Source organism: Leguminivora glycinivorella, chromosome 3 (genome assembly GCF_023078275.1).
Source record: "Leguminivora glycinivorella isolate SPB_JAAS2020 chromosome 3, LegGlyc_1.1, whole genome shotgun sequence".
NCBI lineage: Eukaryota > Metazoa > Arthropoda > Insecta > Lepidoptera > Tortricidae > Leguminivora > Leguminivora glycinivorella.
The window spans coordinates 10,974,234-10,991,668 of NC_062973.1; the positions used below are offsets into that span (position 1 = coordinate 10,974,234).

General features: G+C 35.3%; 1 protein-coding gene across 1 annotated transcript in view; it reads left to right on the forward strand.

The window, feature by feature from the left end:
* LOC125224634 overlaps positions 1 to 17,435 on the forward strand; it is a 169,903-nt gene that overhangs the window by 70,155 nt on the left and 82,313 nt on the right. The window contains exon 2 of the mRNA XM_048128059.1: positions 525 to 572. Coding sequence (XP_047984016.1) covers positions 525 to 572 — 48 coding nt within the window. The remainder of the gene's footprint in view (positions 1 to 524; positions 573 to 17,435) is intronic.

Sequence of the window (17,435 nt, forward strand, 5' to 3'; positions counted from 1 at the left end):
ACTTCCGAAGTAAATACATAGTTGTTAGTTAACATCAACAAAATTTTCCAAGTATCAAGAACGCATGTTCCAATGTTTGCCCCTGTTTTCTAAAGTTCATAAAGTAGCTGAGTAGTTTAGTTAGTTATCGAGTTTAGATCGTTAGCGTGTATAGTTTTTAAGTTTTGTGAAAAATAACAACAACCATAAATTATTAGTTTTGCTATTAAAATTTGTACCGCTAAGTGCATAGATAAAAAAAGTCAGATTAGTATCAAGATTTATCTAAATAATTTTGAGGTCAAACCGTAAAAATTAGGAGATTAAAATGATAACGACAGTTAAATTGACGTATCCAATAAGTTATAATTTGATATCATCTATCTGCCTATCCATTGGGTGTCATGTCAGCCGGCTCGTCAAGGGTTATTGATGAAGGCGTTGAGCCCTTGAACTGTTAAATATAGAAATCAGACCTTTAGTAGACTTTAGAGGTAAATCAGTTTATTTTCTAGGAACTTCATTATTTTGATTGTGATTTCCAGAGACCGTCATGATCGCACCGCGGTTTAAAGCGCGCTCCACGTCGCCAGGTACTATCGTGATGTTTGTGTCCATCTGTTTGTCCATCTGTCCACCTTGACTTGTAGTAAAATGGACATTCATCTTAACCTAACATTTTGCTAGAGAATCCTTTTTGTTTCGCCACAATCCGGGCTCATTTGATGAAAAAAAAGAATTTCCCCTTTATTTGTAAAACTGTTCTAGTACCAAATATGTTTATTCCAAAACTATTAGTCCTCACATATTTGACAACCCTGTTCTCGAATTTAATATCAATATGTATTCCATGCAGTTTGCCTAGATTGCGCCTTAGTTTCATATTTGCTGAGTAATTCAAGTATGAACAAGCTTATTGAAAACAAAACGTCTAATAAATAGCCGTTTTCAGAAACCCGATTCGTATTTGAACGAACAAAACCTATTTCCAAAAGTAATAAACGTTCAGCATAAAATATATTTGCATACAAATAAGGGGAAGGCATAAACTGGGTAATATGTGGCGTATGAATGTTCTGTAAAATTAAAATATCAAGCTACGTAGGTAAATGACAAAGTGCCTCATGACATACAGGATGAAATAAAAAGGACTTCAAATTTTACATAGTGACTTTTGAGATCATAATGAACAACTTTTATTATGGGACCAATGCTAGAATTGTGAAAAAAAAATGACGTTCCATAGAAATGTATGAAACAGCCAATTTTTTTTCGCGATTTCAGCATTGGTCAAATACTAAAAGTTGTTAATTATGGCCTCAAAACTCAGTACTCAATAGTAGTAGTAGTAGTAGTAGTAGTAGTAGTTTGAATGATCCTTTTTATTTCACCGTGTATAAGAATTGTCTGAATTTACCTTGAAAGTATTTGACTATTTTGTCATATTCATTATTCCATTAGGACAGATGAAAATTGTTTAAACGCTTGGAGTGTCGATGTTCTAAGGTATGAAACTAATATTAACAAGGTTTTAGTTTGGTTTGCTGTGTGAGTACGTGATTATCTGACCTACTAATTATGAACTAATCAACCTCGATACGTAGTTGCTAGAGAGGTTATGTCCATGTTTACCTTATTGATTCATTTTTCTGTCATTCTATGATGCTATAAGAATAATATGAAGGTGTTCTACATTAGTAAAGGTAATAGTTATTAAGTACTTAGTGGTTTATTTGTTTTTTCTGTAGTATTCGTGATGGAGACTTAAACGAAAGATTTTTCAACTGTTTGTGCCATGAATTTCATCAGCAATTTTCTGTCAAGCGATCCTCTTATTAAAAACGCGAGTGAACAATGTCTATAAAAACAAATTTAACGCGTCGTGCGTAAACGTTTATAAGGCAACTTCTTTTATGGGTTGCTCGACTCGACAATCATATCCGAAATAGCCATCAAAAGGCACCGTAAAGCGAGCATTAGTCCCCCTGGGTACCTAGCCAACGTCATAGTTGCTTACGCTTCGCTAGCTTTCCCTATCGCTCTTCTGTAGTGGTGCGACATAGATAGACTGCGTTTGAAGTATCAACAATTATGAGTTCGGCTAGGCGGGCTGATGTGGCACTTTTTATCAACGATAGCCAGAGAAAGAGGGAAAATTAAGAGGAAATATGACCTGGCGGTCTATCTAATTCTATGTGCTCTCTGTTGTTTCCTCTTTAAAAGAACTTTTTCTTATCAATTATCATAATTAGCTAAAATATTGAAGAGCATGTTTTCGGTCGAAAGAGGGAAAATTAAGAGGAAATATGACCTGGCGGTCTATCAAATTCTATGTGCTCTCTGTTGTTTCCTCTTTAAAAGAACTTTTTCTTATCAATTATCATAATTAGATAAAATATTGAAGAGCATGTTTTCGATCGAAAGAGGGATAATTAAGAGGAAATATGACCTGGCGGTCTATCTAATTCTATGTGCTCTCTGTTGTTTCCTCTTTAAAAGAATTTTTTCTTATCAATTATCATAATTAGGTAAAATATTGAAGAGCATGTTTTCGATCGAAAGAGGGAAAATTAAGAGGAAATATGACCTGGCGGTCTATCAAATTCCATGTGCTCTCTGTTGTTTCCTCTTTAAAAGAACTTTTTCTTATCAATTATCATAATTAGGTAAAATATTGAAGAGCATGTTTTCGATCGAAAGAGGGAAAATTAAGAGGAAATATGACCTGGCGGTGGCGGTCTATCAAATTCCATGTGCTCTCTGTTGTTTCCTCTTTAAAAAAACTTTTTCTTATCAATTATCATAATTAGGTAAAGTATTGAAGATCATGTTTTCGATCAGAAATGAGTTTTTTTTATAGGAAACTTAGGTAGGTAGGTACCTGAATATGCACATGAAGTGTAAGACCCTTCTATTATGATAAGCTACAAATATGTATTCTAATCAGACTGACAGGAAAATCCTGTATAATATGTCCCTGTAACACTAAAGTGGTTGCTACCTTGTATTTCAAATGACGAAACAATCCGTGAATTGTTACCTTTAAAATAGGATATAAATATTGTATGTTGTCTCAAAATCTTTATAAATAATACAATATATAGATATAACTTTAATCTCTCATTTTTACGACCGTGTAACATGGTGCTGTCACAAGTCACAAGTATTAAGCCAGTTATTTTACAAGGTCATAAAGTCAGCCGAAGCTTTGAAGTTGGCTGTTACATGCATCAAACGAATTCATTTCACCAGTCGGAATATCTCTGTTTGACTTCAGTCTTGATTAGACGTCGATCAGACGCCAAATCATTTTGTAACGATTGTTTTTCGTACCTTGATGGTAACCTAGCGTACAGTCGAGTTAGTTTACACACGAGAACGAAAATATTTGACCACAGCTTTAGAGCTGTGAGATAGGAAAGGGTCTTTCGATTATTTAGATATGTTGGTTTGGTTAGCGTAGTGCGTAGATTTAGGCGAATTTGACTGTGTCCAAGACTAGTAAGAAATAGTTCGATTCTTAATATTCTAAGTAATACCGTCTTATTACCTATATGCGGCTTCCTTTCAATAGTTAGGTATGATGGTTTAAGAGAGGCACTGTGGCAAAGTAAATAATTGTAGACAATCCTCATACAGTTAGTTCCCATTGCCCCGAGCAAAATGATTACATCTACAATGTTTCTTGCCGTCAACATCTGTGTACCTTTTATTAAAGTTACAGAGAAGCAGAGTTTTCGACTCCTTATAATACACTAGCTTTTGCCCGCGGCTTCGCTCGCGTTACAAACAGACAAAAAATACCTAGCCTATGTCACTCTCCATCCATCACTTTAACTACCTCCACTTTAACACTTTCGAAACCGGGCTCTACGCGGCGCTACGACATTTTCGCTACATACGGGGAAACCCATGTAATCGGCTACGCTTCTACGAGCGGTGTACCCGACAGTCGGGTTCTTGGTAGCGAAAGTGTTAAAAAACCGGTCAAGTGCGAGTCGGACTCGCTCACCGAGGGTTCCGTACAAACTTTCAATAGTTGAACCATCAAAATGTTATTCATAGAACTCTACAGATTTGACTAAATCCCTCAAGACTCAATTTCCCACCTAACAAGTAATATTTTAATATACAATTTTATTGTTAGACAACGTCCAAATAAAATCAAGACTATTCGACTTCAATAGTTTACGACTTACGACATGTCGCAAGGACGCTCCTGAACCGACCTCATTATATCAGGAAAAACGCCATGTAGGAAATGAGCGTTCAACGTACAGCGACATCTATCGGCAAATTGAGTAAACTAATGCGCGCGAGCTAGTATGGAAGATGCTTTTTATGGAATAATTGTTTATTGCGTGAACCGATTTTAACCATTTTTCCTCTATTTGAAAGCAGGTAATTTCATTGTTATTTTGTTAAAAAATACAGGTACAATAAACACCCGCAAGGGTGTTAAAATTGAAAATGTAAATCTGAAAGGTTTTTTATAAATAAAAAAAAAAGTTTTCAAGATACATGTACGAGTTTATTTTTCCTGTAATGTTCATTATAATAGCCATATTTGGTGAAAATTTCATAAATTTATGTTGGTAAACTTCGGAGATAAGGGGGGGGAACGGTATTTTTTTTTACATTTTCCTTCAAAAAACATTTTTTTTCCACAACAAAAAAATTATAAAAAATAGTTTTGATATTTACAGTTTGAGCTCTTTCTAACGATACCCCACTTGACCTAGTTTCTTGAAATTTTCAGTTTGACCCCCTTTCATTTTGGCCATTTTCTATCATTTATATTAATTAATTAAAAAAAAAATTCTTTCAACTTGTAGAGGTTCACAATGTTTATAACTATTCCAAATTTCATATCGGTAGCATAAGTAGTTCTCGAGATATTTAACAATGTGACAGACGGACAGACAGACGGACAGAGTCGCACCATAAGGGTTCCTGTTGTACCTTTTTTGGTACGGAACCCTAAAAATCACGTCAATTCGCTCCGTTTTGCCGTGAAAGACGGACAAACAAACAGACATACATACTTTCCCATCAATAATAATTATTAGCATGGATTTCTCAATAGCGATAGCGGTACTAGTAATCGTTTGGGAGCGCTGTTCACTTTCTCATACAGCGTGTTACCACCATGCGGGTATTTATTAGATTGCGCTCCTTAAAAACCTACGTGCTGGTAACAGTGGTAACACACTGTATAACAAATGTTATTTTTCGTGATCGCTTGTAACGTAATCTAGAACGTCCAAAACTTATGTTAGATGAGAGGCGCAGCTCAAAAACTGACACGAAACTTGATGGCCGCTCGTTTAACATAATTCTGACTGCCGTCAAATTTTAAAGAGAGAACTCAAATTTAGCATTACGTTGAAGAGTACCTAGTATTTAAAGCCGACCCGTAAATTACAGTAATTATACTCCTAGCTTAACCCCGCGAAGCCCTTGTAATTCTGGTAATGCGACGATAATTTGCCGGAGCATACTCTAGATCCTTTAATATGGAGAGGACCAAAAAGTAGGGTATCATTGAAATGTGATAAATAAGGGCATTTTCAGAGTTTGAGGCCCAATTAGCGTAAGTTGTTAACAAAAATTAACTCACTGACAGTTTTGTGACGATTAAGCATGAAATTTCTATAAAAAATATTGTTTTTGTGTTAATTACATAAACTTTGAGCAATAAGCTACATTCAGAATGTGAAAAAAGTAAATATTTAGACAGATTTTATGCTTAATTGTCGTCACAAAACTGTCAGTGAGTTAATTTTTGTTATCAACTTACGCTAATTGAGGGGTCCTACATTCTGAAAATGCCCATAAATACCATGTTGTGTGTTTTTAATTTTTATTCACTTTTTATAGATTTGACGTCTTATCCACTTTTGGCACTGACAGTATATGTAGTTAAATGACTCACTGCATAAAATTGTCGACGGATAATATGTCATTTATTTCCATTCTTAATTTAAAATGAAATACAATTAAATTATTGTTAGTAAAATGTTAGGAGTTTATGAGCAACACGTTTGTATCTCGGTGATATTTGTACAGCCCTCATAAAATCCCTTTAGTTGAAGAGAATGAGTATAACTTATTATTCATATAATGACTTATTGTTTGTCATTTTACTTGTTTCTTGCAGATTTGTTATTTGTTTGTTTGTTATCAACCTTACAAATCCACCATCCATACAATGTCCTGTATACGCTAATATGTATTAATATTACATGTACAGTCGACTACAAAGAGATGTAGGTATACACTTTTTCACCTTATTACAATGCAATAAGGTGAAATAATTGATAAATTTTTTTGTAGTTGACTGTACAACTTGAAGGAGGTAGGGCATAGCGAATGATATTCCGCTTTGTGTGGTAGGGCACAGCACACCGGATATCATCTCGCTCGAATCTAGAGCAGAGCCCAACTGGGGTAGTACCTCCGCCTTACAGAAGACCGCAGCCAAATAGCACTAGACCCTACTCATAGTGTTGTGTTCCTGCCGGTGAGTAAGGCTGCCAGAGCTCAATGAGGGTGCGGTGTGCTGATGACGGGAGGACTTACGGAACTAACTTGTTCCGTCTATTGTCCTTTGAGTCGTCGGCAACCCGAACCCTCCTTAGAACTTGTACATTCCTTTTTGCTGTGTACTTAACACAGCAAAAGGGAGTGTACAAGTTTCTAATAGGGTGGCAACGCGCTTGTGACACTGTTTGAGTTGCAGGCGTCCATAGGTTACGGTAACCGCTTTACATCAGGCGGACCGTATGCTTGTTTGCCACCGACGTAGTATAAAAAAAAAAGCCCTATTTTTCACACCTACTACAAACCGTATCTACCGAAAGTTTCGCAATGCTACATTTAATGGGTATCGTAAAATAAAAGGCAGCTGCCATTTAAAGTTGAACTCTCACAGTCGAACGACTCCGAACAACGACTCTTCCCTTGTTTACGATGTCGCCAGACGGACGGACCATATTTAAATTGGGCAGAACATAAAGTAGGAGGTTGACAACGACAACAGAGTCGTAAAACTAGAATCAGGGTCAAAACGTTGCTTCTCAAGGTACTTCATCGTTTTTAATTTTGGACAACATGAATAAAGTCGTCAAATATGCAAATAAACACAAAGTAAGGTAAAAGTACCAGTCGACAGTAACTCAGTAGATTTATCTAGATAATAATCTAGATAGATAAATAAAGAAAGTGTAAATCTACTGAGTTACTGTCGACTGGTACTTTTACCTTACTTTGTGTTTATTTGCATATTTGACGACTTTATTCATGTTGTCCAAAATTAAGTGTAATAACACTTTTTTTATTTTTCTAGATTATTACACTTTCAATTTGATTTTAAGTTATTGTCAATAAATGTGACAGAAGGGCGTCTGGTAATCACCTGCAAGAATTCCTGTTATCAGATTTGAAAAACGAACGAAAGCTAAGCTACATTCTACTTCAAAAAGAACATTTGGACAAGGCCTTGCCCAAAATCAGTAGGTAATTTCCTCGCAACGTTCAATGGTAACAATGAGCTTTACAAACGGTTTTCATTTGCGGTAACTGTAGGTATTATATCCTTTTATTTATATCCACTATGTATTTAAATCCGCCGCGAATTGCATGTGCTAGCAGTGAATTAATTTTATTAAGGTTTCCCGTAGGGGATTGAGCCACCAGCGGCCGTTTAAGCTGCTTATAGAGTAATTGCCCATATGCCTATTCTTGCGGTTTTCCGAACGTGTACTACTTTTACTTTATAATAATTGTGTATAATAATATTCTAATTTGGCTGAAATTTGTAATTATGAAGTAGGTAGCCTTTTATTCGTTTTACATAGATAAACACACGCTTGTATTCCCAATAGGGGTAGACAGAGTACATGAATCAGCTCGAGTTCCAGTGCCGCTTTTAGCAATCGGGCCATTTTTTTTTTTCAAAGTTGCCCACTTTTTTTGTAACATGGGTATTTTTTACGCGATTTATACTCAGAATCGCGAGGTCTTTCGATCCTGATAGGAGAAAAAAAAATGTCCCAAGATTTCACACATACATTTTTCAAACCATCCATTCCGTTACCGCCATACAAAATGACTGTATGAAAAAATGGTAACGGAATGGGAAAAAAACCTTGGGACACTTTTTCCCCTATTAGGATTGAAAGAGCTCGCGATTCTGAGTGGAAACCACATAAAAATTTCCAAATAAAAAAAAAAGTGGGGTGGACAACTTTGAAAAAAAAAATGGCCCAATTAAGGGGTTGAAAGAAACCGAAATTGTGATACCTATTGCAGTGACAGGTTGCTAGCCCATCGTCCACACCACAGTTGAACCCATTATGTTTATTAGATATTTATGTTATTTCAAAAACTTATCTTTAAGTAATATATTTTTAGTACATTCTGTGTGGGTAGCTTAGTATTGCCACTATTTGATAAGTGCTTTTATGAGCCAAATTAACATATTCACGTGCTACTAGTTTTATTTATTGCACTGAATAACCTTGTTACCTGGAATTACGATCAGTTTGCACGACACGTTATTAAGATATTTTTCCAACACGTTAGTATCGAAGTGTGGTGTGAGATTTTATACATACATTTTTAAAAGTTAGGTAGTACCTAGGCCTGGCGGAAGAGGCACTAAACTAGGAGTCATGGAAGTTAAGGGAAGAGGCCTTTGCCCGGCAGTTGAACACCATTATAGGTTAATAAAAAAAGGTAGAGTTTAGGGACGGATTTATTATTATATTATCGAAAGCGGATACAGGTGCCTACCAAATTATTTATTATTTAACTTTTAGAGTTGGTCGTGCCTGGCGTCCCGTCAGAATATTAATGGCACATAATAGGTTCTGAATACTTGTTACAACTTTTCCCATTACGTCGTTCAGATTTAGGTGTACCGAGGAAAAAATGTCTTTGACGTAGAAAGACAGGCGAGCCAACTCAATAAAAGTTCGTCGTGCGATGTGAGCAAGTTTCGACGAGTCTTCGGCAACCGTCATGCTATTTATATTTATTGCTGAAGACGGAAAGTTATTAAAGAATAAAGTTAAAATTTGTACCCAAGAAAATCACGGTGTCTTATAAAATCCGTGTGTTTAAGACACTACAGGAGCAAAAATGCTAAAATAGAAAGGAGCCCCCCTTTCAATTTGGGAATTTTAGTTAAATATACTAGTATTATTAGTAGAGGTTCCGTTCTTGACTATTTCCTTCTTCAAAACCTAATCAATCGTAACGAAATTTGAGAATCTGAATAACAATGAAATAATCTGTGTCGGAACTCGGACCGTTTAGTTTTTTTGGCTAATTGTTACCAATTTTGAATACCACACCTTTTTTGCGCTTTAATCAATAAGGTCGTTTTTGGAAATTTTTGATGGGCTCTAGCATCTTTAAAAATAAGAATATCAAAAAAATCAAGACGGTCACGGACACAGAAAAGAATAATAATAATCTGTGTTGAAAAAATCATTGCTCTATCTTCAAAAACCAGGGAGGAAATAGTCGAGAGCCTTTGTATGGAGAATTGAGCCCTTCTGTATCGTCTTAAGAATGGAATAGGTACCTATCTCTCTATGTTGAGATCCGCAGATCTCAACATAGAGAGATAGGTACCTATTCCATTCCGTTCTTCTTAGAACGCATTCTAGCCTGCATATCACCATTTTTATTTGCATGTATTGTGCTAAGTCTGCTAAGTTTTCCTCCTGATATTTTGCTATAAGACTCAAACTCTATTGGATTTAAAGCTAAATTATTTTTTTTGGAAATAGTCGACAGGAGAAAGGTATAAGCATAAACGTGAAAATGAATACCTTTGAACATAACTGGAAGATCGTGCTGGCAATACCATTAAAACAAATGTGTAACAACTTAATAGTCAGCCATTAAGTTGTTGGAGTCGTTACATACTCAGATTTATAGCGTAATCAGTTTTGCAGGTACTTTAAATGGGATATAATACTAAATACGAGTAATAAAATCAAGTAACATGAACACTATTCGAAACGGCGGTGCCTTATAAAAGATTTCTTAATACTCTCAGCTTAACTATGTAATCTAGTCTCAATTATTTTATTACAGAGTCGGTCCAAGATAATTTTGAAAGCGATTTTCAAAATCTTGCCTATGTTAGGATTAAGTAAATTTCATAATTTCATAGACAATAAACGCATACTTCGGCGCGGCTGCCCTATTCGTTGCTAACTTATGTTGGTACATACCTCTGTTCCAGTTAAACGAGTGCATTATTTTATTACAGTGAAACCTGGTTAAGTGGGACCTGGATAAGTGAGAAACCTCTTTGGTTGGGACCCAAGGTGTGGTCCCGACACTTTCGCACCGATTTACCTCTATTAGTGAGACAAAACAGACCTCTATAAGTGAGATTAGCCTTTTCGATTTTATAGTCACATTTCCCTCTATTAGTGAGACAGAGTGTGTATTTTACCTCTGTTACTGAGACTATATTTGAAATGTATATGAACTTAATTGTTTGTTAAGAATTTTATAAAAATTTACCTCTGTATCTGAGACACAGTCAATCTATGACCTCTGTAACTTGGACTTCATTGAAAATCTACTTCCATATTTTTAATAATTGATCTTTTTTGTGTTCAGATGAGTTTAAGGGTTTTCTTGGTTATTTTAAGCAATTAAAACTAAAATCTCGATAATTTACATAAAAATATTTAAAAAAAATACTTTCATAATATACCTATAAAAGTTTTAAGACACAATGACGTTAGAGTCTTATATTTTATTTAAATACAAGGCTTATTTACCTTTTCTTTTAAGTAGTATGCAACTAATAATAACTATATGCAAAACACCTTATTTATCACCTCTATAACTGGCATACCCTCTATTCTGGCCTCTATTAGTGATACCCTCTGTAAATGAGACAAACATTTTATTATGCCTGTCTAACTGAGACCCTGAATAAGTGGAATACCTCTTTAAGTGAGATAAATTTTGTCATCCCTTGAAGTCTCACTTATCCAGGTTTCACTGTATTTACTAGTTAATAGGCTAAAAGCACTTTATGTCGATCCATATTAGAAAATAACGATATCTAATAAATTATTTCGTAACAGTCCCACTTTAACAGAATAAATGATTATTATCTGTTTCCGTTACCTATTCAATAGAGTCTTATAACAGGAACACTGTAGGACAATATTAGAAAATAACGATATGTTAAAAAAAATCTTAATATCATGTATAATTTTGCATATTTGGCATAGATAGACGTACTTTTAATGAATGAATCTATTTTATTTCCAGTTCCAGTTAATATGCATTATTTGATTGTCCTAGTTAATAGTCTAGCAGGGAGCTGTCAGTCCGCGTTAGGAAACGGCGGTATCTAATAAACGGCACATCGCAAGTCGGTAATTTAATTTGCAAGCGCAGTCGGGCACATGCACGAGGCAGGACGTGTCCCCGTCGGCATGTGAGTGTCCCCGTCCACCTGATTCCAATATGTATGTTTACTTACATGATATCCTTAGGATCTTCTCAGTATCTCACCGACCACCTACCAACAAGAAGACAAATCTTCGTATAACTTCTTATTACCGACGGCAACACGAGCCCATCATTCTAAGCGGTTAAAAAGTTAAACCTACCTACATTGATAAAATTACTCTATGTATGTAAGCCAAAAAAATAACAATTGAATTACATCTTGGCGACCGGTCTGGCTCAGTCGGTAATGACCCTGCCTGCTAAGCCACGTTCCTGGGTTCGAATCCCGGTAAAGGCATGTATTTGTGTGAGCACAGATATTTGTTCCTGAGTCATGGATGATCTCTATGTATATAAGTATGTATTTATCTATTTAAGTATGTATATCGTCGCTTACACCCATAATACAAGCTTTGTTTAGTTTGGGGCTAGGTTGATCTGTGTGTAGTCCCCAATATTTATTTATCTATCTGGAATAGTTATGAATCCGATCTATCAGTGTCAAAAACGTGACATGACACTAAAGTGTGAGTAGTCAGTACACATCAAACCTATTAACTTATCCAGATGTAATTCATGACCCCTGTTATTAGAATTATAAATATTATAATAGATACGCGTGTGAGACAAGATTATTTATGTGACATGTAGCTATACAAAGTTACACTGAAGCAAAGTTAATTAAGCTATTAAACAAGCTTGAGTCTATTATCGAAAGCGGATACAGGTGCCTACCAAATTATTTATTATTTAACTTTTAGAGTTAGTCGTGCCTGGCGTCCCGTCAGAATATTAATGGCACATAATAGGTTCTGAATACTTGTTACAACTTTTCCCATTACGTCGTTCAGATTTAGGTGTACCGAGGAAAAAATGTCTTTGACGTAGAAAGACAGGCGAGCCAACTCAATAAAAGTTCGTCGTGCGATGTGAGCAAGTTTCGACGAGTCTTCGGCAACCGTCATGCTATTTATATTTATTGCTGAAGACGGAAAGTTATTAAAGAATAAAGTTAAAATTTGTACCCAAGAAAATCACGGTGTCTTATAAAATCCGTGTGTTTAAGACACTACAGGAGCGAAAATGCTAAAATAGAAAGGAGCCCCCCTTTCGATTTGGGAATTTTAGTTAAATATATGTACTAGTATTATTAGTAGAGGTTCCGTTCTTGACTATTTCCTTCTTCAAAACTTAATCAATCGTAACGAAATTTGAGAATCTGAATAACAATGAAATAATCTGTGTCGGACCGTTTAGTTTTTTTGGCTAATTGTTACCAATTTTGAATACCACACCTTTTTTGCGCTATAATCAATAAGGTCGTTTTTGGAAATTTTTGATGGGCTCTAGCGTCTTTAAAAATAAGAATATCAAAAAAATCAAGACGGTCACGGATACAGAAAAGAATAATAATAATCTGTGTTGAAAAAATCATTGCTCTATCTTCAAAAACCAGGAGGAAATAGTCGAGAGCGTTTGTATGGAGAATTGAGCCCTTCTGTATCGTCTTAAGAATGGAATACCTATCTCTCTATGTTGAGATCTGCGTTCTAGCCTGCAGATCACCATTTTTATTTGCATGTATTGTGCTAAGTCTGCTAAGTTTTTCTCCTGATATTTTGCTATAAGACACAAACTCTATTGGATTTAAAGCTAAATTATTTTTTTTGGTCAAACATGCATCTCAGTTACACAGAACAGGAGAAAGGTATAAGCATAAACGTGAAAATGAATACCTTTGAACATAACTGGAAGATCGTGCTGGCAATACCATTAAAACAAATGTGTAACAACTTAATAGTCAGCCATTAAGTTGTTGGAGTCGTTACATACTCAGATTTATAGCGTAATCAGTTTTGCAGGTACTTTAAATGGGATATAATACTAAATACGAGTAATAAAATCAAGTAACATGAACACTATTCGAAACGGCGGTGCCTTATAAAAGATTTCTTAATACTCTCAGCTTAACTATGTAATCTAGTCTCAATTATTTTATTACAGAGTCGGTCCAAGATAATTTTGAAAGCGATTTTCAAAATCTTGCCTATGTTAGGATTAAGTAAATTTCATAATTTCATAGACAATAAACGCATACTTCGGCGCGGCTGCCCTATTCGTTGCTAACTTATGTTGGTACATACCTCTGTTCCAGTTAAACGAGTGCATTATTTTATTACAGTGAAACCTGGTTAAGTGGGACCTGGATAAGTGAGAAACCTCTTTGGTTGGGACCCAAGGTGTGGTCCCGACACTTTCGCACCGATTTACCTCTATTAGTGAGACAAAACAGACCTCTATAAGTGAGATTAGCCTTTTCGATTTTATAGTCACATTTCCCTCTATTAGTGAGACAGAGTGTGTATTTTACCTCTGTTACTGAGACTATATTTGAAATGTATATGAACTTAATTGTTTGTTAAGAATTTTATAAAAATTTACCTCTGTATCTGAGACACAGTCAATCTATGACCTCTGTAACTTGGACTTCATTGAAAATCTACTTCCATATTTTTAATAATTGATCTTTTTTGTGTTCAGATGAGTTTAAGGGTTTTCTTGGTTATTTTAAGCAATTAAAACTAAAATCTCGATAATTTACATAAAAATATTTAAAAAAAATACTTTCATAATATACCTATAAAAGTTTTAAGACACAATGACGTTAGAGTCTTATATTTTATTTAAATACAAGGCTTATTTACCTTTTCTTTTAAGTAGTATGCAACTAATAATAACTATATGCAAAACACCTTATTTATCACCTCTATAACTGGCATACCCTCTATTCTGGCCTCTATTAGTGATACCCTCTGTAAATGAGACAAACATTTTATTATGCCTGTCTAACTGAGACCCTGAATAAGTGGAATACCTCTTTAAGTGAGATAAATTTTGTCATCCCTTGAAGTCTCACTTATCCAGGTTTCACTGTATTTACTAGTTAATAGGCTAAAAGCACTTTATGTCGATCCATATTAGAAAATAACGATATCTAATAAATTATTTCGTAACAGTCCCACTTTAACAGAATAAATGATTATTATCTGTTTCCGTTACCTATTCAATAGAGTCTTATAACAGGAACACTGTAGGACAATATTAGAAAATAACGATATGTTAAAAAAAATCTTAATATCATGTATAATTTTGCATATTTGGCATAGATAGACGTACTTTTAATGAATGAATCTATTTTATTTCCAGTTCCAGTTAATATGCATTATTTGATTGTCCTAGTTAATAGTCTAGCAGGGAGCTGTCAGTCCGCGTTAGGAAACGGCGGTATCTAATAAACGGCACATCGCAAGTCGGTAATTTAATTTGCAAGCGCAGTCGGGCACATGCACGAGGCAGGACGTGTCCCCGTCGGCATGTGAGTGTCCCCGTCCACCTGATTCCAATATGTATGTTTACTTACATGATATCCTTAGGATCTTCTCAGTATCTCACCGACCACCTACCAACAAGAAGACAAATCTTCGTATAACTTCTTATTACCGACGGCAACACGAGCCCATCATTCTAAGCGGTTAAAAAGTTAAACCTACCTACATTGATAAAATTACTCTATGTATGTAAGCCAAAAAAATAACAATTGAATTACATCTTGGCGACCGGTCTGGCTCAGTCGGTAATGACCCTGCCTGCTAAGCCACGTTCCTGGGTTCGAATCCCGGTAAAGGCATGTATTTGTGTGAGCACAGATATTTGTTCCTGAGTCATGGATGATCTCTATGTATATAAGTATGTATTTATCTATTTAAGTATGTATATCGTCGCTTACACCCATAATACAAGCTTTGTTTAGTTTGGGGCTAGGTTGATCTGTGTGTAGTCCCCAATATTTATTTATTTATCTGGAATATTTATGGATCTGATCTATCAGTGTCAAAAACGTGAAGTGTCACAATAAAGTGTCAGTAGTCAGTGCACATCAAACCTATAACTTATCCAGATGTAATTCATGACCCCTGTTATTAGAATTATAATACATACGCCTGTGAGGCAAGATTATTTATGTGACATGTAGCTATACAAAGTTACACTGAAGCAAAGTTAATTAAGCTATTAAACATTTTGATTTTGATTTTGATTTTGATTTTGGTAGAGTTTAGGGACGGATGAGACGGACCGACATATAATTTCAATTGTCCTCGGGGTTACCACGAAAATATTAGCACATCGGCCCATGCCGCTCCGTTCTAGCTTGAGTCTATTATCGAAAGCGGATACAGGTGCCTACCAAATTATTTATTATTTAACTTTTAGAGTTAGTCGTGCCTGGCGTCCCGTCAGAATATTAATGGCACATAATAGGTTCTGAATACTTGTTACAACTTTTCCCATTACGTCGTTCAGATTTAGGTGTACCGAGGAAAAAATGTCTTTGACGTAGAAAGACAGGCGAGCCAACTCAATAAAAGTTCGTCGTGCGATGTGAGCAAGTTTCGACGAGTCTTCGGCAACCGTCATGCTATTTATATTTATTGCTGAAGACGGAAAGTTATTAAAGAATAAAGTTAAAATTTGTACCCAAGAAAATCACGGTGTCTTATAAAATCCGTGTGTTTAAGACACTACAGGAGCGAAAATGCTAAAATAGAAAGGAGCCCCCCTTTCGATTTGGGAATTTTAGTTAAATATATGTACTAGTATTATTAGTAGAGGTTCCGTTCTTGACTATTTCCTTCTTCAAAACTTAATCAATCGTAACGAAATTTGAGAATCTGAATAACAATGAAATAATCTGTGTCGGACCGTTTAGTTTTTTTGGCTAATTGTTACCAATTTTGAATACCACACCTTTTTTGCGCTATAATCAATAAGGTCGTTTTTGGAAATTTTTGATGGGCTCTAGCGTCTTTAAAAATAAGAATATCAAAAAAATCAAGACGGTCACGGATACAGAAAAGAATAATAATAATCTGTGTTGAAAAAATCATTGCTCTATCTTCAAAAACCAGGGAGGAAATAGTCGAGAGCGTTTGTATGGAGAATTGAGCCCTTCTGTATCGTCTTAAGAATGGAATACCTATCTCTCTATGTTGAGATCTGCGTTCTAGCCTGCAGATCACCATTTTTATTTGCATGTATTGTGCTAAGTCTGCTAAGTTTTTCTCCTGATATTTTGCTATAAGACACAAACTCTATTGGATTTAAAGCTAAATTATTTTTTTTGGTCAAACATGCATCTCAGTTACACAGAACAGGAGAAAGGTATAAGCATAAACGTGAAAATGAATACCTTTGAACATAACTGGAAGATCGTGCTGGCAATACCATTAAAACAAATGTGTAACAACTTAATAGTCAGCCATTAAGTTGTTGGAGTCGTTACATACTCAGATTTATAGCGTAATCAGTTTTGCAGGTACTTTAAATGGGATATAATACTAAATACGAGTAATAAAATCAAGTAACATGAACACTATTCGAAACGGCGGTGCCTTATAAAAGATTTCTTAATACTCTCAGCTTAACTATGTAATCTAGTCTCAATTATTTTATTACAGAGTCGGTCCAAGATAATTTTGAAAGCGATTTTCAAAATCTTGCCTATGTTAGGATTAAGTAAATTTCATAATTTCATAGACAATAAACGCATACTTCGGCGCGGCTGCCCTATTCGTTGCTAACTTATGTTGGTACATACCTCTGTTCCAGTTAAACGAGTGCATTATTTTATTACAGTGAAACCTGGTTAAGTGGGACCTGGATAAGTGAGAAACCTCTTTGGTTGGGACCCAAGGTGTGGTCCCGACACTTTCGCACCGATTTACCTCTATTAGTGAGACAAAACAGACCTCTATAAGTGAGATTAGCCTTTTCGATTTTATAGTCACATTTCCCTCTATTAGTGAGACAGAGTGTGTATTTTACCTCTGTTACTGAGACTATATTTGAAATGTATATGAACTTAATTGTTTGTTAAGAATTTTATAAAAATTTACCTCTGT